Source organism: Callospermophilus lateralis, chromosome 6 (assembly GCF_048772815.1).
Source record: "Callospermophilus lateralis isolate mCalLat2 chromosome 6, mCalLat2.hap1, whole genome shotgun sequence".
Classification (NCBI taxonomy): domain Eukaryota; kingdom Metazoa; phylum Chordata; class Mammalia; order Rodentia; family Sciuridae; genus Callospermophilus; species Callospermophilus lateralis.
Genome location: NC_135310.1, coordinates 115,350,093 through 115,369,287, shown reverse-complemented (window position 1 = coordinate 115,369,287; position 19,195 = coordinate 115,350,093). Strand labels below are relative to the sequence as shown.

Here is a 19,195-nt window from a genome sequence, read left to right as displayed (position 1 = left end):
CAGGCTGAGTGTCAGGCCAAGGACAGACGGGTGAGCTGGCTTTGCCAAGCCTGCATGGTCAGTCCAAGGCACTCGGCAGGCCTGATGACCCAGGTGTCCCACAGGTGAGTGGAGACACTGCCCAGCTCCTCTTCCACCCTCTTGAACCTCAGCCAGCAGCAGGGCTCTTACTCTGGACTCAGGACAGTGGGTCAAATAAACAGGAAGAAAATCAGAGCCCGGTCCCCGCTCCTCCCACTAGTGCTCATTTCCTAGCAGTCTGGAGTCTCCCTGGGGTGCCTGGGAGAAGCTGGGTCAGTGCTCTGTCGGGCGAGGGCTGCTGCAGGACTGGAGGCAGCCACAAGGTGGCAGGCTGTGCAGGTTTGCCTTTGGAGAACAGTGGCCAGTTCTCAGGGCTTTGGGGCTGTTTCTGGTGCCAGCCTGGTGGAGGGAAGGGGAAAGGGCTTTTCATCTTGCAGGTGTTTCAATTACAGCAGGCCAAGGTCAGTGCGGAAAGTGTAGCAAGTCTGCAAGACCAAGTCATTGGTACACAAATGGCTCATCGGCTCCGTGGCTTCCAGTGGAGTCTTTGTAGATTCCAGGTGGAGTTTACAGATGTCAAATTGTTGAGGGTCAGGAATGGGTAGAAGAGGAGGAGAGATGGACGAGGGCAGAGCAGAAGGGTGTGATGGCACAGAGTCAGATGGGGACATGCAGTGCCCCCTGCAGAGGCTGGCCATGTCCTGCAGGAGGACACACAGCACCATGTGCAGGCCTGGGGCTCCTGAGGGAGCGACTCTCCACCTCCTAAACTGCTGGAGTATCCCTGGGGGCCAGGGCTCAGTTTCTTGACCCTCAGGAGTGTGCCACAGACAACCTCTGCCCTCTTTGTCCAGCCAGCCTTTAACACGGAATTCATTTCTCATGTTCTCTCTCCTGGAAAGGGAGCATATCAGCTCTCAGAATGAATTATCTCCTTAATAAAAATTAATAAACAACTCTTTCTCTTCAATGAGGTCCCGAGCGCATGCAGAGATGCAGTTCTTTGTGAAGACCCTGACAGGCAAGACCATCACCCTCGACGTTGAGCCCCGTGATGCCATCAAGAATGTCAAAGCCAAAATTCGAGACAAGGAGGGCATCGTACCTGACCAGGTGGAGGACAGCCACACTCCCAGGTCACAACCTCCAGAAAGTCCACCTGCACTTGGTGCTTCGCTTGCGAGGTGGCATCACTGAGCCTGTGAGGTGGCATCACTGAGCCTGTGAGGTGGCATCACTGAGCCTTCCCTGCGTGATTGCCCAGAAGTACAGCTGTGACAAGATGATCTGTTGCAGGCGTTAAGGCCGCCTGCACCCCGTGCTGTCAGCTGCTGCAAGTAGAAGTTGGCCACACCAACAACCTCCGCCCCAAGAAGGTCAAATAAAGCCCCTCCACTGGCTCCTTTCCCCAAAGGGTGGCCTCCTGTCCAAGCCCCATGCATGGCCTTGGGTTCTCAATAAAGTTTCCCTTACGTTGAGTGGAGCAGTAAAAAAAAAAATTAATAAGCAATGTTGATACTTAGACTTCTTGGGTTCCCAGGGCATTTAGTATGGTCAGCCCTCAGGACCTGGACACTGGGCTATGGGAGGCTGGTGGGAGGACCAGCTCACTGGCCTGCAGACCTGTGTAGAGAACAGCCGCCGTGGAGTTCAGGTGAACATAGTCACTGGGCTCTTGCTCTCTTTGCAGAAGCTCTTAAATGGCGCTGAATGTTCATCTGCTCGTGGAATGATAATGTAGGTGACCCTGGTGCCAGATGAGGCCAGGGAATCGCAGAGTGGGGAGCTCCTTGCCCAAGGCTGGGCTGCTGTGGCAGAGTCCCTTTGTCAAAGTCTTAGTGATCAAACTCCTCGGAGGTGACGCCTTGGAAGCCTGAGGCCCTCAACGGCAGGCCCAGGGTCTCTCGGCGAGCATGCCCAGGAGTGGTCGTAGGTTGGAATACCTCGGGGACACCCAGGAATGGCGAGCAGAGCAGGCCCCACGCAGGCAAGGAGGAAGCTGGCCAGGGGCAGAAGCCAGGAGGCCAAGCCCTGGGGCTGGTTCTTGGACTTGCCCCACCACGGCCTGCAAAGGTGGCTGCAGAATGGACAAATGGCCAAGCTGTACAGAGTGGCCAACAGGGAGCGGGCCAAGGGCAAGATGCTCAGGAGGAAGGAAGGAGAAGGGAAGGAAAGGTGGGGGTGAAGGGAGGGCTGGAAGAGAAGGAAGGGGACAAGGAGCGCAGCAGAAGGGGACAGGCAGGGAGAGCAGGGTGGAGGGCGGGAAGGACGGAGGGGTCTGGCCACTAGATGTGGAGTTTGAAGCTGTCTCAACGACAGAGTTAATAATAATCCCATTCTTTTCTGGGGCCTTGGTTTCTTCATTTGTAAAATGAGGGAGTTGAATTCAGAGTTTCTCACTGAAATGGCGAGGTGCCAGTGACAGGGGGTGTGGCTTCCCAGTTCTTCAAAGGCCACCTTCTAGGGACATACAGGATGGCTCTTTGAAAGTCCTGGCCCCTTCGGGAAATCAGCTGGTGGGGACACTTGAAGGAGTGAGGCCTCCAGCTGGGGCCTGGCACGGAGGGATTTTGTGTGAAATACTGAAAGATGTGGACGAGAAAGTGACAAGTCTAGCAGGCACACTGTCTGCTTGCCCCTGGGGGCAGTCGTTAATGCTAAAGGAAACTGGTGTCAGAAGTGAGGACAGTGTGAGACTCGGACAGGCCTGGCTTTAGTCCTGGCCGCTCTGCTAATTGGCTGGGTGGCCCTGAGCAAGTTACTTAACCTCCCTGAGCCCGATTTTCTCAACTACTAAATGGGAACAATTCTGACTCTGCACAGTCATTCCGTGCCTGGCCCACGAGGGCCTCAGCAAGTGACGGTGGGTGTCATTACCGTAAGAGGAGGGCCATGCCAGCCGCTGGGGATTCTCCCTGGCTGGCTGTTCAGAGTGAGCTGCCCCAGGACAGGGTCTCTTCCTGTCTCGGCTCTGGGTGGAGCTTCGTGGGCTCCTTATTGCCACCATTCTGAGCCAGTGGCAGTGGCTTCTGAGTCAGAGACTGAGCCCAGTCTTCTCCCCCTCCAGCCTCCAGCAGGGACACTGTCCTCTCTCCTCTCGAGTGTGACCTTCCCACTCACTGTCCTCAAACTGTCCTGTCCTCTAACTACCGTGGGGGTGGGGACTGGGGGAGCTGACCCTCATGGTGTCTGAGACACTGGTTAGGACACTGCTGAGGGTCACAGTCCCCAAGCAGAGCACCAGCAGCCAGTGCAGGTGACAAAGCCCCGGGCTCCACCTGAGAGCTGTCCTCTGGGCACTTCCCAGTCGTCAGGGCAGGGGAGCCCAGGAGTGGGATTCTGGGAGACACAGAAGAGCTCCTGCGGGTGGTCCCAGGTGAACCATGGAAAGCCAGGGGGCAGGGATTTCCAGGCAGGCGCGGCCGATTTCTTACCTTATAACCTCGGGCTGGGGGGTGCTCATTGGAACCCTCCCGACACCTCAGCCCACCCTCATTCCACTGTCCGTGAAGCAACAGAAAAAAGAGCCGGGGCTTCCCATGGGCTGAGCAGGAGAGGGGCTCGAGCCTCCAGGCCGGAGGGGAGCTGGTCCTCACAGGCCACAACAGTGCCCGGGGCTCTGTCCTCTGGGCTGGGCTCTCAGATGTGTTCTGAGGAGGCCTGGGGTTTCGGGGAGGGGCTCTGGGTGGGCACAGAGGTTGGCAAGGGAGCATCCAGAGAGGGGCCAGGTACAGGGCACAAGGCTGGGCTGCCTCTCCCGCCCGGGCAACGCAGCTGCCTAGTGACACTGCCTTTTCCATTTTTTAAACTAATAGACTATTTTTAAAAATTTTTTTTGGATACCAGGTTTGAACCCAGGGAAGCTTAATCACTGAGCTACACCCCAGCTCCTTTTTGTATTTTATTTAGAGACAGGGTGTTGCAGAGTTGTTTAGGGCTTTGCTAAGTTGCTGAGGCTGGCTTTGAACTCGCGATCCTCCTGCCTCAGCCTCTGGGGCCACTGGGGTTAAAGGTGGGTGTCAGAGCACCTGGCAATAGACTATTTTTAAGAGAAGTTTTAAGTTTATAGAAAATTGAGTGACACTACAGTATTCCCAACACTGCTTTTTATCCGCCCGCCCCCACGAGTTTTCCACCACTCTAACCTCTGGCATTAGTGTGGTCCTTTGTTACAGGTGGTGAATCAGGGCTGACGAGTTAGCATTAACCAGAGTGCGCAGGTGACACAGGGGTTTGCTTTTGTGCTATATAGGTCTATGGATTTTGACAAGTACCATCGATCCACCAATATTCTGTCTTCCCGAATAGTTGTGCATCCCTAAACATCTGGCCTCTGTCTGTCCATTCTTCCCTGCCCCCAGGGCTGGGCAGACACTGATGTCTTAGCAAGTCTTTCCCAGGTGTCATCTGGTCGGGCTCCTATAGCCCTAGCCTTTCCAGGAAGCCTTCTTCCACTAAGCAGTTTGCATGAAAGCTTTCTCCGTGTCTTTTCACGGCTTGGTAACTCTTTTTATTGCTGAATAATACTCTGTTGTCTGGATGTAGCTCAGTTCATCATTCTTCTTTTGGAAGACTTGGTGGCATTCACTTTTTGACAATCATGAATAAAGCACCTATAAATAAGCACGGGTTTTCCCCACATTTCTTATTGGTGTGTTATAGTTGTACATAATGGTGGGATTTGTTGTTAATATTTGTACATGTGCAAAATATTTCAATATAATTTAGCCGATATCATTCCCATTCCCGATTTTCCCTCTCCCCTCCTCTCCACCCTCCTCCCTGGGGCCTCTCCTCTAGCCTACTGATCTCCCTTCTGATTTTCGTAAAATGCCCCCCCCCCACTTTTCTTTTCCTTGGTCCTCTCTAGAGTCTACATATCAGAGAAAACACGTGACCTTCGACCTTCTGGGATTGATTTATTTCCCTTAACATAATGGTCTCAAGTTTCATTCATTTTCCTGCAAAATGACAGACTTTCATTTTTCTTTATGGCTGAATAATCGTGATTTTTATCTGGATGTAAGTTTTTAACTCATCTGGGTGAATACCTGGGAGTGCTATTGCTGGGCTGTATGGTAACCCTATATCTAGCTTTGCAAGGCTCTGCGGAACTGTCTTCTGGAGTGACGGGGTCATTCTGCATTCCCATGGGCAGTGAACGCGAGATCCTGTTGCTCATGTCCTCACGAGCTTCGCTGTGGTCGGTGTTTTGGATTTTGGTCTTTCTCCTCTGTATTGGTGGCACCTCACTGCTTTCGTGTGAACTGCCTCGTGACACCTGATGTCAAGCACCTTGTCATATACCTATTTGCCATCTGTAGATCATTTTTTGGCAAAGAGGCTGTTAAGATCTTCTGCTCATGTTTTTTTTAGTTGTTTTTTTTCTTATTGTTAAATTTCAAGAGTCCTTTATATATTTTGGATAGAAATCCTTTATCAGATAACGTGTTTTGCAAATATTTTCTTCTCATCCGTGGCTTGTCTTTTCATCCTCTAAACAGGGCCTTTGGCAGAGCAGCATTTTAAAATTTAATAAAGTCCAAGCAAGGGCTGGGGTTGTGGCTCAGCGGTAGAGAGCTCGCCTAGCACGTGCCAGGCCCTGGGTTTGATCCTTAGCACCACACAAAAATAAAAAAATAAATAAAATAAAGGTGTTGTGTCCAACTACAACTAAAAAATAAATATTAAAAAAAGTCCAAGTGGCTGTTTTCTTTTTCATGGATTTACACTGCCATTTAAAACACCCGATTACTATCTGGCCTGTGTCTATCCATTCTTCCCTTCCCCTAGGGCTGGGGCAGCCCCTAATGTCTTAACAAAACGCACTGTACCACTGCAGACCCTGGGCTTTGGTGCACATGGGAGATGTGTCCTGAAACTAGGACACAAGCAGAAGCCTGGCACCGAGGGCCAGGATGGGCACGTGGGGAGTCCGGGAGAGTTGGCCTGGAATGGGGGCCTTGCTAGCAGATTGTTTTCTATATATGCCTTTTTTTTTTTTTTTTTTTTTTTGCTTTTAAGACTAATTTTAGATTTCCAGGAGAGATGTAAGGAGAGTGCAGACCATTTCACAGGCCCAGTACCTGGTTCCACCTGTATACATTTTTATACCACTGTGGTATGTTGATACACTATTATTAACTAAAGTACATACTTTCTCTGAATTTTCTTAGTTTAAAAAATATTTGGCCGTATCTTTTTGATATACATATTTAAAGAAATTTCAACTTATATATAAAACATTGAAAGTTGCACATATTAACGGGGTACCACGTAATGTCTGATACCATGTATGCTTTAAGTAATGTTTGAATCAGGTTATTTATCTTTCTCATTTCTTTATGATGAACGCTTCCTAGTTTTTACCTACTGTCTTTATTTATTTGTTTATTTTTGGCACAGGGGATTGAATCCAGGGGAGCTTAACCACCAAGCCACATTCCCAGCCCTTTCTATTTTGATTTTGAGACCTGCTATCCTTTTCTATTCTGGGAATCCACCTGGGAGATCCACACCTCTTAGTCCTCACGTCTCCACAGGCTGCTCCTGGCTCTGACAGATTCTCAGAGTCCGTGTTCTTGACGAGCCAATTTGTGAAGCACTGGGTGGTGTTTTGTGGAATCTTCCTCAATTGGGAATTGTCTGATGTTTTCCTCATGCTTCAACTGGGACAATGGATTTTTGAGAGGAATAGCAAAGAGGGAAAGTGCCTGTCTCATCACACAGAAGAGAAGACACTGTCTGCTACTATTCTAAGACAAATCCTGTTTCGCATTTCCAATGTGAGCGCTCAGTGCTCCTCCAAACCCCAGTGCTCCATTGCTCCTTAGTGGTGGTGATGGACGCCCCATTCATGCTGACCTGGCCTCTGCCTGACAGACTGGGTCTGAGGGATGGAGGGTGGCAGGAGGCAGGGGTCATATGGTTGGAAAGAGACAAGAACACGGTGTGTGGAAGAGTCCCTGCTGGGGCCTCCCATCATTTAGGGAAACAGGCTCTGGGCAGTCCTCATATAGCACTGAGAATCCTCTTTAGGACAATTCTCCCCCACCTCCCTGTATCCTGGCAGGCCCTGTATCCTCTGTATTCTCACCAGCACCCCCTGTCTCCCTTCCCCGCCCTCTCCCAGGTCCCCTCCCTGTCCTGCCCCTCCTTCTTCTCACTCAGGGTGGGCTGTTGAACCCCTTGCCTCTTGCAACGTGGCGGTAGGTCCACTGGCAGCCTAGGAAGGGGCTGAGGGGCGCACACTCCAGCCAGCTTGCGAGACCCTGGCCTGAGTATGTCATCAAACAGTAAAAGCATTCATCCCCAGGACCATGTGGCCTAAAGGAGACCTTTAGAGCAGCAGGGACAGGTTAAGGGGAAAGGTAGGAAGCTCCCCTGGGTACTCTGATGGGTGGGCCGTTCTCCACTCACCTCTGGTTGGAGAGAAGCTGGGGCTGGTCCTGCTGGGATTCAGCGCTCTGGGGAGAGGGCTTCATGTGATCCAGGGAATTCGCTGCTGGAGAATTTACCTGTTGGTCCAAGAAGGGGTTTCACAGCGTTAGCCTGAATCTAATGGCTCAGGAAGATGTTCTTGCTGTCATTCTTAAGGAGGAGAGGCCAGCTATTACAGTTATATAATGTGTGGCCAAAAACAAATTTAGACATAGTTATGACCATAATGTTGGGCATCAAATTATCATCTTCAGATGGTAGTTTTATGGGTAATTTCCTTTCTTTTTTCTTTCCTTTTTTATTAGTGTGTTATAATTATACATAATAATGCGATTCTTTGTTAAATATTTGCACAGGCACACAATATAACATCATATATTATGTTGTCATATATAATTACATTGATATAACTATATAGCATTATTTATATTTTATATAAATTATATAATAATATAATTTGGTCAGTTTCTTTACCTGGGGCCTCTCCTTATGAGACATTTTTAATTTTTTCTGTATGGTTTCCTTTGCTTTCCAAGTTTACCAAATTTAACATATATTACTTTTGTAGTTAGAAAGATAATGTGTAAAATGTGATCTGACGATTCTCTAGAAATCCTTCCTGGGTTTGCTTCTCCTTGTCTTCAAGATCCTCTTTGAGCACGTCATGTAGGGAACAGCTCTGGAGTTCGTGGGTCTCCACTGGCCTGGTGAGCAAGACTCACAGCCCAGCTGAGCCGAGGCCGACCGCCCCAGGATCCGCCCAGAACCACAGGGTAAGGAAAGCCTTTGAGAAGGCGCTGCAAGGCCACCTCAGGGAGGTTCCTGCTGACCTCCCATCTTCTGGGAGTTGCCACAGAACAGATTCTCGTCACCTCCCTTGTTCTGATAAGGTCTGGGCCTTCTGCCTCCGCCCACTCAGGATAGTTACAGTGTAGGCTGCAAAACTGCTCAGCTGCAGCGGAGAATGGGCTCTCCTGCAACAGGGTGTCCCACCTCCCCGCTGCCATCACCTGGCATTGTCTCATGTTGTAGACTATGGGGACAGGGGACAAGTGGAGCTGAAACCCTTGGCTACTCTGCTCTCATTGTCCTTGTAAGCAGTAACCTATCTGAATCCAGCCTTGCCTGGACACTTCCTGAGTCACACTGGATGACCTCATCTACTGTTCAGTGGCTCAGCTCTCTTGGGTCTCAGCTAGGGCCGAAGGACTCACTCATGCTGAACTCTCTAGGAAGGCTCTGGACCTGGAGTCATAGACAGAACCCAGGGTGCTGTGGCTGTGGTCGGGCATCAGTTATACCTTTATTTCCCCGAACTTCTACTGGAAATTAACAAATATAGATAATAAGCCACAGTAGTATTAGCAGGGCCTGTGACATTGCCACCAAGAAATCACACATATTCTCCTATCATCATAGTTGGCTCAGAAATATAGTGTTCATCATGACTTTGAAGTTATGGCAAATATTGATAACATTTTATCGATAATAAGACACCTAGATCTTATTAATGCATTTAAACGTGCTGTACACATTGTTATACCATAACTTTGCTCTTAAACTATTTTGATACCTACGTATCAATCTAATCGTTTTCTTTGTTCTCCTGCGAGTTTAATTCTGTGCACCTATTCTTCCGTATTGTCCTGTCACATGGCCACTAGGTAGCATGCTGGTTATTGCTCGGCTCTGTGTCCTTGGGCAGATATCCTCCCTGGCTCTCCAGATCCTTGTTCTTAAAATGAAGGGATCAGCCTGGGAGGCAATCATGAAGGGTTCCCCAGCCACACGAGTGGTGTGACAATGTGCACTTTGTCACTTCCATGGTACCACAGCTGAGGAGTTACCAGAGGACAGCTGAAACCAGGATTTACGCTGACACTTCTAGTGAGTTACTTTAGCCTTTATGATATTACAGAGCCCTCTAGGAACGGGAATAGGAAATATGCAAAAATTAATCTGCAGATATATTTTGAGTGAAAGACTAGGAACAACCTTAACAGTCAAGAACAGATGGGTTAAATAAATCAAAATATATTAAAATGTATTCATAAGACGGAACAGTAAGATCCAGGAATGATATTGTAGAATAACAGAAAAACAATTATTTAAACAATTAAGAAAAAAATATTTTGATATTTGAGGACCAATATGATTATATTTTCTAAAAAATATATTGATATATATGTATATATGCAGAGAAAAAAGATAAAATGATATAAAACTAACATGTTAATTGGTTATATTAATTGGTTATATTAATATTAATTGGTTATCCTTAAAGGGAGGGATTAAAGTAATTTTTACTTTTCTTTGAGTTTTCTGTATTTTCTAACATTTCTATAATTAACATGCATATATATGACTGTATCTGAAAAACATTAAATGTGAATGTGTGGAGTCTCTTACACAAAGCAATGGTGGCAGACCCCCTGGTTTTGGGAAGCTGCATCTCCCATCCCTTGCTATCCCATGGGTCATGTGAGGCGCAGGAGCAAGGAAACAATGAACCCTTGACCTTCTGTGTTCCTGGGAGTCAAGTGAATGCTTGCCCTCGTGAGACAGGGCTTAGTTCGTGAGCCTGGGGGGTAAAAGCCCCTCCTTTTCCTGTCTCCTGACCGTCCCCTCCCCAGCTGCCCTGATGCGCCCTAGACCATACCTGCAGGTGAGTGGCCTCTTCTGCCCACCAGGCTTCAAACTCTTTCTGCAGCTTCACCTTGGCTTTGTCCATGAGCAGCTGCAAGTGCTCGATCTCCACCTTCAGGGCCTTCAGGCGGGTGAACATGATTTTGTACCTGCAGTGGGATCAGGAAGAGGTGGTGTCACATTCTTTTGAAGGTCACTGAATCTCAGAAGCCTGGCAGTGCTTCCTGGTGCCTGGGGCCTGGGACCTGGGACCAGTCTGAAGCCTACCATGGCCAGGGTAGGGCACCAGGGTCTAGTCCATCATATAGAAGCAGATGGAGGCATTTTTGCCCAGGAGGGTTGGGAATCCATAATTGAGATGAAGAAACCCTTTTCAAGAGTGACAACCAACTCCCCCCCCCCCCCCCAGTGCTGGGAATTGAACCCAGGGCCCCCAGGATGTCAGGCAAGCACTCTACCAGGGAGCTATCCCCAACCCGTGATCTACTTCTTTTATTGAGCACTTAACTAACGGGGCAGGCATTGCTGTAGGCAGCAAACATAAACAAACTCATTTAAATCCCTGGCACAGATTCAGAACCAGAGGCATGGAGAGGTCAGATAATGTGCTCAGGCAATGGGTTCTATACACAGAACAAACAGAGAAGCCAGGATTTGAACCCAGACAGTCTGGCCTAGAACCACAGTCTGCCATTCTGCTGGTTCATCTTTGTGGTAAGGACCCAAAGTTAAATGTCTGTTGGGGGATATTGGGAATGCTACACCAAATCAGAAATAGTCCACCAGAAACAGTCCAATAGCCGAGCAATTGAGACAATGTGCCTTCGGAGGTGACGCTGAGATTGGAAATGTAGACCGAGGGGATAAGACTGGTGGAATAATGGGATGACATGAGAATAATGGGATTTAGAAAGAAACAGGAAAATAAACAGCCAGGCAGAAGGTGGACAACCGAGGCATAGACCAAGGGGCTGGAGAGCAATGGCCGTGAGTGTGGAAGGACCTTCTGGAAGAAGACAGAGTGCCCAGCTGTCAGGAGTGGCCTGGAGACCAGCGCCAGGGGCTTTGTTCTCCTGGGTGCGTGAATGGGGTGACAGAGTTTATCAGGGTGATGTCACATCAGCCCAGTGCGGGGTGCTGGGTGGGGACTGTGATGCAATGACCCCATCACCCACTTGAGGCAGGGAAGGGGGCTTGCTCAGGCTCTTCAGACCCTCTCCAGGGCCAGGAGGAGCTAGCCGACATGTTGAATGCATATAGAAATGAATGAACTAAGCCGCTTGATGGGGTGATGAGGGAGATTCTGTGATGGCCACATGTTTGTTTATGCATGGAGATCCGTACAGTATAAATAAAATAATTCTGGGCCCCTAAGAGGCTGTGTGAAGGTGTGAAGGTATGACTCAGGAGGGAAGCTGCAGAGGAGACCACCATGGTCATGCTTCTTGCTGCCTCTAGGTGGCAGCAGTAGACAACACTAGCGGCTTCTGGGGCCAGAGGTGGCTGGTCAGCATCTAACCTCATCGCCCAAATGCAGCACGGTTGTGGCTTCCTCCCGTTTTGCATTTGGCTGTGGTTCCAGCCCTGGGTGCCTCCAGGTTGTCCTTAAGGCCTAAGGAGGCAGGGGTCAGGCTGTGTATGGAAAAAAAAAATGGGCACCTTTTCTTCTCTTCCTCCAGTTGTGACCGCAGTCTGTCTTCCTGGTCTGATGTCGAGGGAAAGGCCCTGTTTTCTGAGACTCCTGCAGAAGGAAGATGTTGGTGGGTTACTCCAAGAGGAAGAAAGGCAGAAGGAAAAGCATGAGATAGACCCCACGTGCATCCCCAGATGAAAGGGGACCTGTGCGTTCCTCTGTGGCCTCTGGATGGCAATCTCTGATCGCTTCCAGGATTGTCCTTCCTGCTGTCCCCCCACTGCCCAACACCTGTCACCGGAAGAGAATTCTCTCCACCTCTACTAATCCTCTTACTATTGGGCTCAATTATTTCCTCCTGAGTCCCCAGGGAAGATGCAAAACAGTATTTCCCCATCCTCTGAGAAAGAGCACTCCTCACCCCAAGAATCCTCTCTAAATGGTCACATCTTTCTTTGCACCAATTCCTTGCACCAATTTTCCAGCTTCAGAAGCACGTCTTCTGCTTTCACTCCCTCTAACACTTGGTTCTCAAGCCGGATCACACAGGTGATGTTCATATGGAACCAGGGCTGAGGAGGAGCCTTGGCAATGCGCCTATGGCATTCAGCAGCGACCAGCGGGGGCTGCATCCCGTGTCCCCCATGCTGACCACGTCCTGCTCCCACGTGGCTGCCTTGGGGAGCCTGGCTGCCTGTTCTGCCTCGTTGCCTGTCGACACCTGGTCCTGTCCCTGCCCAGTGTGTGGGGCTGTTCATTCTCCTGGAAGCTTCTTTATGGTGTGCTATGACTCTTAGTCCCAGAGAAGACGCCCCAGAAGCCACAGCACCCTGATTTTTATTCCATGGGGGGCAGAATGAGTCCACACAGAATGGTCCCAGTGTTTTCTGGGCCTGACCAGACTTAATTCTTATAGTACTTATTTGAGACACATATTATTTCCATTTCACGAGAAGGACACTGGGGTTCAAAGAGGTTAAACTGCCCGGGTCATGTGACACTTCAGGAAACTGGATCCAGATCCAGGTGTGTTTTCTGGCAAGGACCTTGGATTTAAAAATTCCTTCTATGACATTTCTCACAGATGGCCATGTGATTTCTGCTCAAATACTTGCAGAGATGGGGAGCTCAGAACCTTGCAGGAGAGCATCCTCCACTGCAGACTGCACCGTTTCTCTCACTTCAAGCTGAGACCTTCCCCACCGACTTCTTTTCACCGCTACTCTGGTTCTTTGTATCAGCATAGAACGTCCTTCTTCTTAATTTCAACAAGAACAAAATACCACGTGTGTCTGGAGCTTTATCTCAGGCTGGCTCTGCCCGATTCATCATCAGCTGGTTACTTTCCTACTTATCTTACATACAAAGCCTAGGCCTGACTTCACAGGAGAAATAAAAATGGCCAACAAATACATGAAAAAATGTCCAACATCCCTATCAATTAGAGAAATGCAAATTAAAACTACACTGAGGTTTCATCTCACTCCAGTCAGAATGACAATTATCAGGAATACAGGTGACAATAAAGTTGGCGAGGATGTGGGGAAAAGGCACACTCTTACGTGGTTGGTGGGACTGCAAATTGGTGCAACCACTCTGGAAAGCAGTATGGAGATGCCTCAGAAAACTTGGAATGGATCCACCATTTGACCCAGCTGTCCCACTCCTCAGTTTATACCCAAAGGACTTAAAAATCAGCATTCTACAGGGACACAGCCACATCAATGTTTATAGCAGCTCAATTCACAATAGCTAAGCTGTGGAACCAACCTAGGTGCCCTTCAACAGATGAATAGATAAAGCAAATGTGGTTTATATATGCAATGGAATATTACTCAGCCACAAAGAAGAATTAAACTATGGCATTTGCTGGCAAATTGACGGAACTGGAGACTCTCATGCTAAGTGCAATAGGCCAGTCCCAAAAAACCAAAGGCCAAATATTCTCTCTGATATGTGGATGATAACACCCAATAAGGTAGAGGGAGGGAAGAATAGAAGTTCATTGGATTAGACAAAGGGGAAGGAAGGGAAGAGAAGGGGATGGGAAAGAGAGTGGAATGAATCAGAACTTTCTTGTGTTCAGAATTAGGATAAGTTAAACTCCTTGTATGTAAACTATGTCAAAATACACTCTGCTGCCACGTGTATCTAAAGAGAACAAGGACAAGAAGCCTAGGCCTGGACATGACACTCCATTTAGGTCTGAGAGGTTCAGAGGAGACAGGGCTCCTCGTAACTTTTAAAAAATACATGCTCTATATTTCTGTGTGGATGAAATACCAACAGCGACCACGAGCTGAGTGCTTTCTACTTACAGGTTCTGGCCAGTCGAACTTGGCACTGGGCAGATCCTCTACTCAGGTTATTGCTAGTTGTCAAAATTACCTGCCGGGACGGTGTGGCCAATCTCATGCAGTCAGGGTCTTGGTCCAGAGAGGGCCAGAAACAACCCAGGGTCTCCCAGCTGGTAAGTGGTGAGCTGGAATTTGAACCCACTTTCCCCCCTTGGTTCCAAGCGTTCAGGCCTCGGCAGGCAGGCACCCTCCCCTGTCCAGCAGGTCTGTCCTGGGTGCCCCTAATTAAAAGCCTTTATGTTTTTTGAGCAGTTGTCTAAATGCAGCCCCAATTTCCGTGTGACCGTCCTTTTGGTCCCAGCTGCAGCCCTTCATGTTTACCGGGGTCTAGTTCCCTGAGAGAGCCTCGTTCTGTCTCGCCATTATTCTCTTCCTTTGGCCACCGTAGTAGTGGCTAGCTGTCCCTTTTGTGTCTTTGACTCATTGATAAATACACTAAATGAATCACAATCCTGTCCTTTATCTCTCAGCAACCGGCTTCCTCTTTTCTTTGTGTGAAGTGACGAGTGTCAACTGGCTCACCAAGTGTCTTATCCTGTCGTCTAAGTGAAGAGATGCAGATCCCAGGGACCTCCCAGCTGAGGACTACCCTGTCATCCGTTGGCCCTGGCGAGGCAGATTGCCTGTCCCCACCACACCTGCGCCCCGAGTCCCCCGAGCTCTGTTCAGATTCCTCATGCAGGGTATGGTCAATGCCACGCACATTTGAAGAATCCCAGACCTGATAGGCGGAAGTGAGTACCTGCACATCAAACTAAAACCAGCGGGGCTCTAAGTGGGCAGAATGTTTCCTCTCCCGAAAGCCCCAGCGTTGGGCCCATCTTTCGGCTAGCCTGCTAATAAAGAACTGGGAATGCTCCTTCTCCTTCTCACACCTTTTGACCTGCACCAAGGCACCCCTGAGCAGTTCCGTGAAGCCCCGCGCTCTGGGGCCTGGCTGCATGTCCTGGGCTGCGAGAGGGGAGTGGAGGAGGGGTTCTGGATTTGCACAGGGGCATCTCATCTGGCTGGGGGGGGGCCGTCTGGTGGGCCTCGGGAAGGCAGCTCGGAAGGCTGAGGTGGACTGGTCTTCCCTGTGAAGCCTGGGGCAGCCCAACACGAAGGCAGAGCCCTGCTGTGGGAGGGACGCTTTGGCCTCACCAGCGGCCAGCTGTCGCTTCTGTGGACATGCTGCAGGACATCCTGGGCACCTCACAGGGCTGGAAGGGCCTGGAAGAGTACTGGGGGGCTCAGAGCCTCGGGCAAGGGCAACATTCTGATGAAGGAGTGAAAAGATAAAGTCAGCTACTGTCTGTGGAGTCGCTGGGCACCTCCCACTCATTGTCACCACTCCACAGTCAGACCTTGTCACTTCTATTGTGCAGGCAAGCAGATCAAGGCCTAGGGTGACGAGGGGGCAATGCCATGGAGCTGCCTGGTGGAAGGGCCAGGCTTTGGACCAGCCTGGCCATGCATGCACTACTGCACAGCTGTTTACTGAGTGTCGACCACGTGCCTGTCCCTATCCAGGATTCTGGAGGGGAGGAAAGACCCAGACCAAGAAAAAAATTGAGTCTATGGTATGATGCGGCAGGTGAAGGGTGCTATGAGGAAAGACAAAGCTGGATAAGAACATTCAGGTAAGGCACGGCGGCCATGCTAGGTAAGGGGGCCGAAGAGCCCTTCTGAGGAGGACATCAGAGAGAGGGACATGCATGAAGAGTGGGACAAGCACACAAAAACTAGGGACAGCAGACAGCAGCGAGTGCAAGAGGCCTGGGGTGCGGGCCTTGGAGGTGCAGACCAGCGATGCAGAGAGCGGGAGCTGAGGTAAGCGAGGAGACGCGGCCAGACCTCAAGGACCTGGTGGGCCAGGCTGAGGCCTGCTGCTCTGAAAGAGATGACAGGCGGCAGGGACCTGGGGAGAAGAAAGGGCGGATCTATTCCTTTAGAGCTAAGTCAGGCAGCTTTCTGCTGCTCCAGACAAAGCCACTCCAAACCGAAGAATAGCTAATGCCGTGTGGCGCCAGGATGTGGAGCCCTGTTGAAAGGACCAGGGAGAGAAGGCTGGGGCAGCGGACCCTGGGAACCAGAATGAGGGCACAGTGTACCCCCGAGACACAAGCTACCCATGTTGCCAGGGCAACCAAGTGGGCCTGTGGCCAAAGGTGATGTTTGCTTAGTGAAGTGCATTGTCACCTCCGGGAGCCAGCCCTGGCTGCTTCTGATGTTCTTTGTGCTGGGTTTCAGTCCTCTCTGAAGAGGAATAGGGCTGGGAACTCAGGGAGGCAGACAGAAGCTACCGAGCAAGAACAGAGGGCAGAGCTGCTAAAGGGCATTTGGGCTTTGTAGGTCTCTGTCCCCTCTGGACATGCCTGGGACAGAACCTCCAGTCACCTGGCAGGAGGCACAGGGAGCCCTCCTTTCAAGGACAGGATTCTGGCTGGGACAGTAGCACAGGAGGCCACAGTCCTGCGTGGTCCACAAGCTCACACTGCTAGTCTGTGGGGGCATCAGCTCCAAAGTGACACAAAAGCAAGAAGAAAGGGTTTTGTTTGATGCTGGCAGCTGTAGATCTGAATGTCACCTAAGGGGGAAGCCCTGAGCAGTCAGGGTAATTGACACTCCAAGCTGGCAGGAAGCAGGGTGGTGGGGACGCACAGTCCCAGGCTGACCTCATCTCTGGTCTCAGGTGTTTGGGAAGTGGTAATTCAAGGACAAGAGGGGCTCTTGCTGAGAAGACCCCCTTCCATGGACACAATCCCAGCTGGAAGGCCTCTGAAGCTCCCCTCCCCACTTCCCCAGGCACTCTCCCCCTCCCCCTCCCGCACAGTTGCCCGATGTCTGAATGTGCACAATCTCATTTCTGTGGTCCAACAGTTCTCAACTGGGGGTGCTCATCAGAATCACGTAAGGAGCTTGTAAAAGCACAGAGACAGCTGGGCCCCACTCCAGACCCACCCAGTTAGAATTTCTCGGGAGGGTCCCCCCCAGAGATTCTGATGCCTGCCCCTTGTTAAGAACTCGTTGGAGGCTTTGAACCCTTCCAGGGCAGGACACAGGACCTGCGGAGACTACAGGACCTGCAGAAGTTTTAGGGGATGGTGTGGGAGCTCGCAGGTCCTCGGTGCCCCTGCCCCCCTTCCAGACCCGTGGGGGCCACTGTGGTAGGAGGGAAAGGGGGCACAGGGCCTCGCAGTAAGGAACACCTCTGTCAGGTGGAGCGGCCTGCGCTTGGCTCTTGCAGGTGCTCCGTGGAATCTGAACAAGGAAATGACGTCCACTGCTACGTGGGTCAGGGCTCACGTGGGTCAACCTATGTGAACCTCACAGCTCCCACTCCAGGCAGGGAAGTCACCTGTCTGGGAATCTCGCTGCTGACAAGGAGAGCTAGGGTGAGAACCCAGCTCTAACTTCAAAGCTGCCGTTTTTGGCTCTGTCAGTGACTCCAATAACGAGGGAGCCACGGGCAGATCACTGAAGTCTGTGTTGCCTCATCTCTGGTGTTTGAAGGTGATACTGTTTTCCGTGAGTGCCTTTCAGATCTGGGGAAAGCCTCAGTCTCTTTCCTGGGTGCTGGTCTGTGAGAACTGCCCTTTATCAGCCCAGATCCATGGGCTGTGCCCCAGTCCCACGAGGCATGTGCATCTTGCCTGCTGGGTGTAAGCACCTCTCTGCCCACCAGAGCCTGCCACTCTTCCAGGTTGGATGGAAGACCCAGGCCAGCCTGCCCCATCTCCTTGACCACACTAGGAGTCCTCAGGGAGGCATTGTTGAAATTTCCAACCATGTCCCGAAAGCTGAAAGGGGCCTTGCGGGCTTCCGTAGAGCAAAGGCCATGGGATCCAACATGGCCAGAGCTTGGCCGGAGCCCAGTGTGGGAGGAGGCAGTGAGCTTTGTGGATCTCTGGTGGTCGGCAGACGACAGGACATCAGAGCCAGGGAGGCACCCGGCTCATGGTTCATCTGCTCAGCAGCGCTCTGGGCTTCCTGGGGCCAAACTCTCACAGAGCTGCAGGTCACCCAGCCTCACCTTGGTGAGGAAGTGGGTGTCTATTCTCACGGAGACTGATGTGTCAGGAGCTCAGTTACCACAACGCTGAGCAGCTCAGAGGCAAGATTCTGGCTCCCCAATCAGACCATTTCCTGTTTAATGGCTCAAATTGATTGTCGCCTGGGGTAATCACACGCTGACGGGTGCTCAGTGCCACCATCCGTCTTGGTGTTGGCTTTGTGCGACACCTTGGCAGGCCCAGACTTCAGGGTATGACGAATAACCCTGCGGACACGTGGCGGTGCCTGATAATTCGCCTCTGTCACAGACCTGGCACTCATGGCCTCTGCTTTCCCCTCTGGGTGAGAGGCCGCTCTCCGAGAGGAGAAATGGCTGTGCTTTAGTGTGACCAGGGACAAGCTGCTCAGAGCAAGCCACAGCCCAGGCGGCTCCTTGAAGACCTTCCCTGTCTCTTCCCCTGAATACTCCAGACCTCTCCCTCCAAGGCCATGCCCGTACCATGGTGGCCTTTCTCCTTTGGCATTTGCTCTTCCTGGCCCACCGTGTTCCCTGTGGAAGGCTCAGACCATATGGTCGGAGGGTCAGCATGCTCGAGGGTCGCCCAGCACCATGGGGGAGACTCTTGGGCCATGCTCCACATGCAGGAAAGACAATCCTCATCTTGCTGCTTGAGGTTGGCTTTGTGGTCACCTTGGCTTAGACGGGAGCGCTCTCCTCCTCGCCTCTCTCCACAATCCTTTCTCCTGGACCCCCAGATCCAGGGTTTGGTTTCTAGGCAGCCTTTCTTCCATTGTAGCCACTCAGAGCCTGGCATGGCGGCCTCGGGCTCCCACCCACAGCACAGCTTCTCTTGCAGCACCTCTCCTCCCACCCAGGCCCTCATATGGTGAGCCCCTCACTCCTTGTCAGATATGCTCATAGTTCTGAGCTCAAAGCCATGTGTACCTTGTAATTCTCCCTCCTGTCACCTCCGCCTCACTGAGTGACCCATGGTGACCACATGTCTTGGTCTGAGTGGCTTTCCAGAGAGATGGCAGTAGTGGGAATCTGGGCATCTCTAAAACTCAGTGACAGCTGTAGCCCCTGGACCTGGCAGCGTGGCGC

General features: G+C 50.9%; 1 protein-coding gene and 1 pseudogene across 1 annotated transcript in view; one reads left to right on the top strand and one right to left on the bottom strand.

The window, feature by feature from the left end:
* The window catches only part of Kif6 (kinesin family member 6), a 387,415-nt gene that overhangs the window by 11,197 nt on the left and 357,023 nt on the right, over positions 1-19,195 (bottom strand). The window contains exons 17-19 of the mRNA XM_077109561.1: positions 11,767-11,848; positions 10,121-10,256; positions 7,441-7,538 (exon numbers count right to left, since the gene is read on the bottom strand). Of these exons, the coding sequence (XP_076965676.1) occupies positions 7,441-7,538; positions 10,121-10,256; positions 11,767-11,848 (316 nt within the window). The remainder of the gene's footprint in view (positions 1-7,440; positions 7,539-10,120; positions 10,257-11,766; positions 11,849-19,195) is intronic.
* LOC143641780 (ubiquitin-ribosomal protein eL40 fusion protein pseudogene) lies at positions 1,006-1,406 on the top strand (annotated as a pseudogene).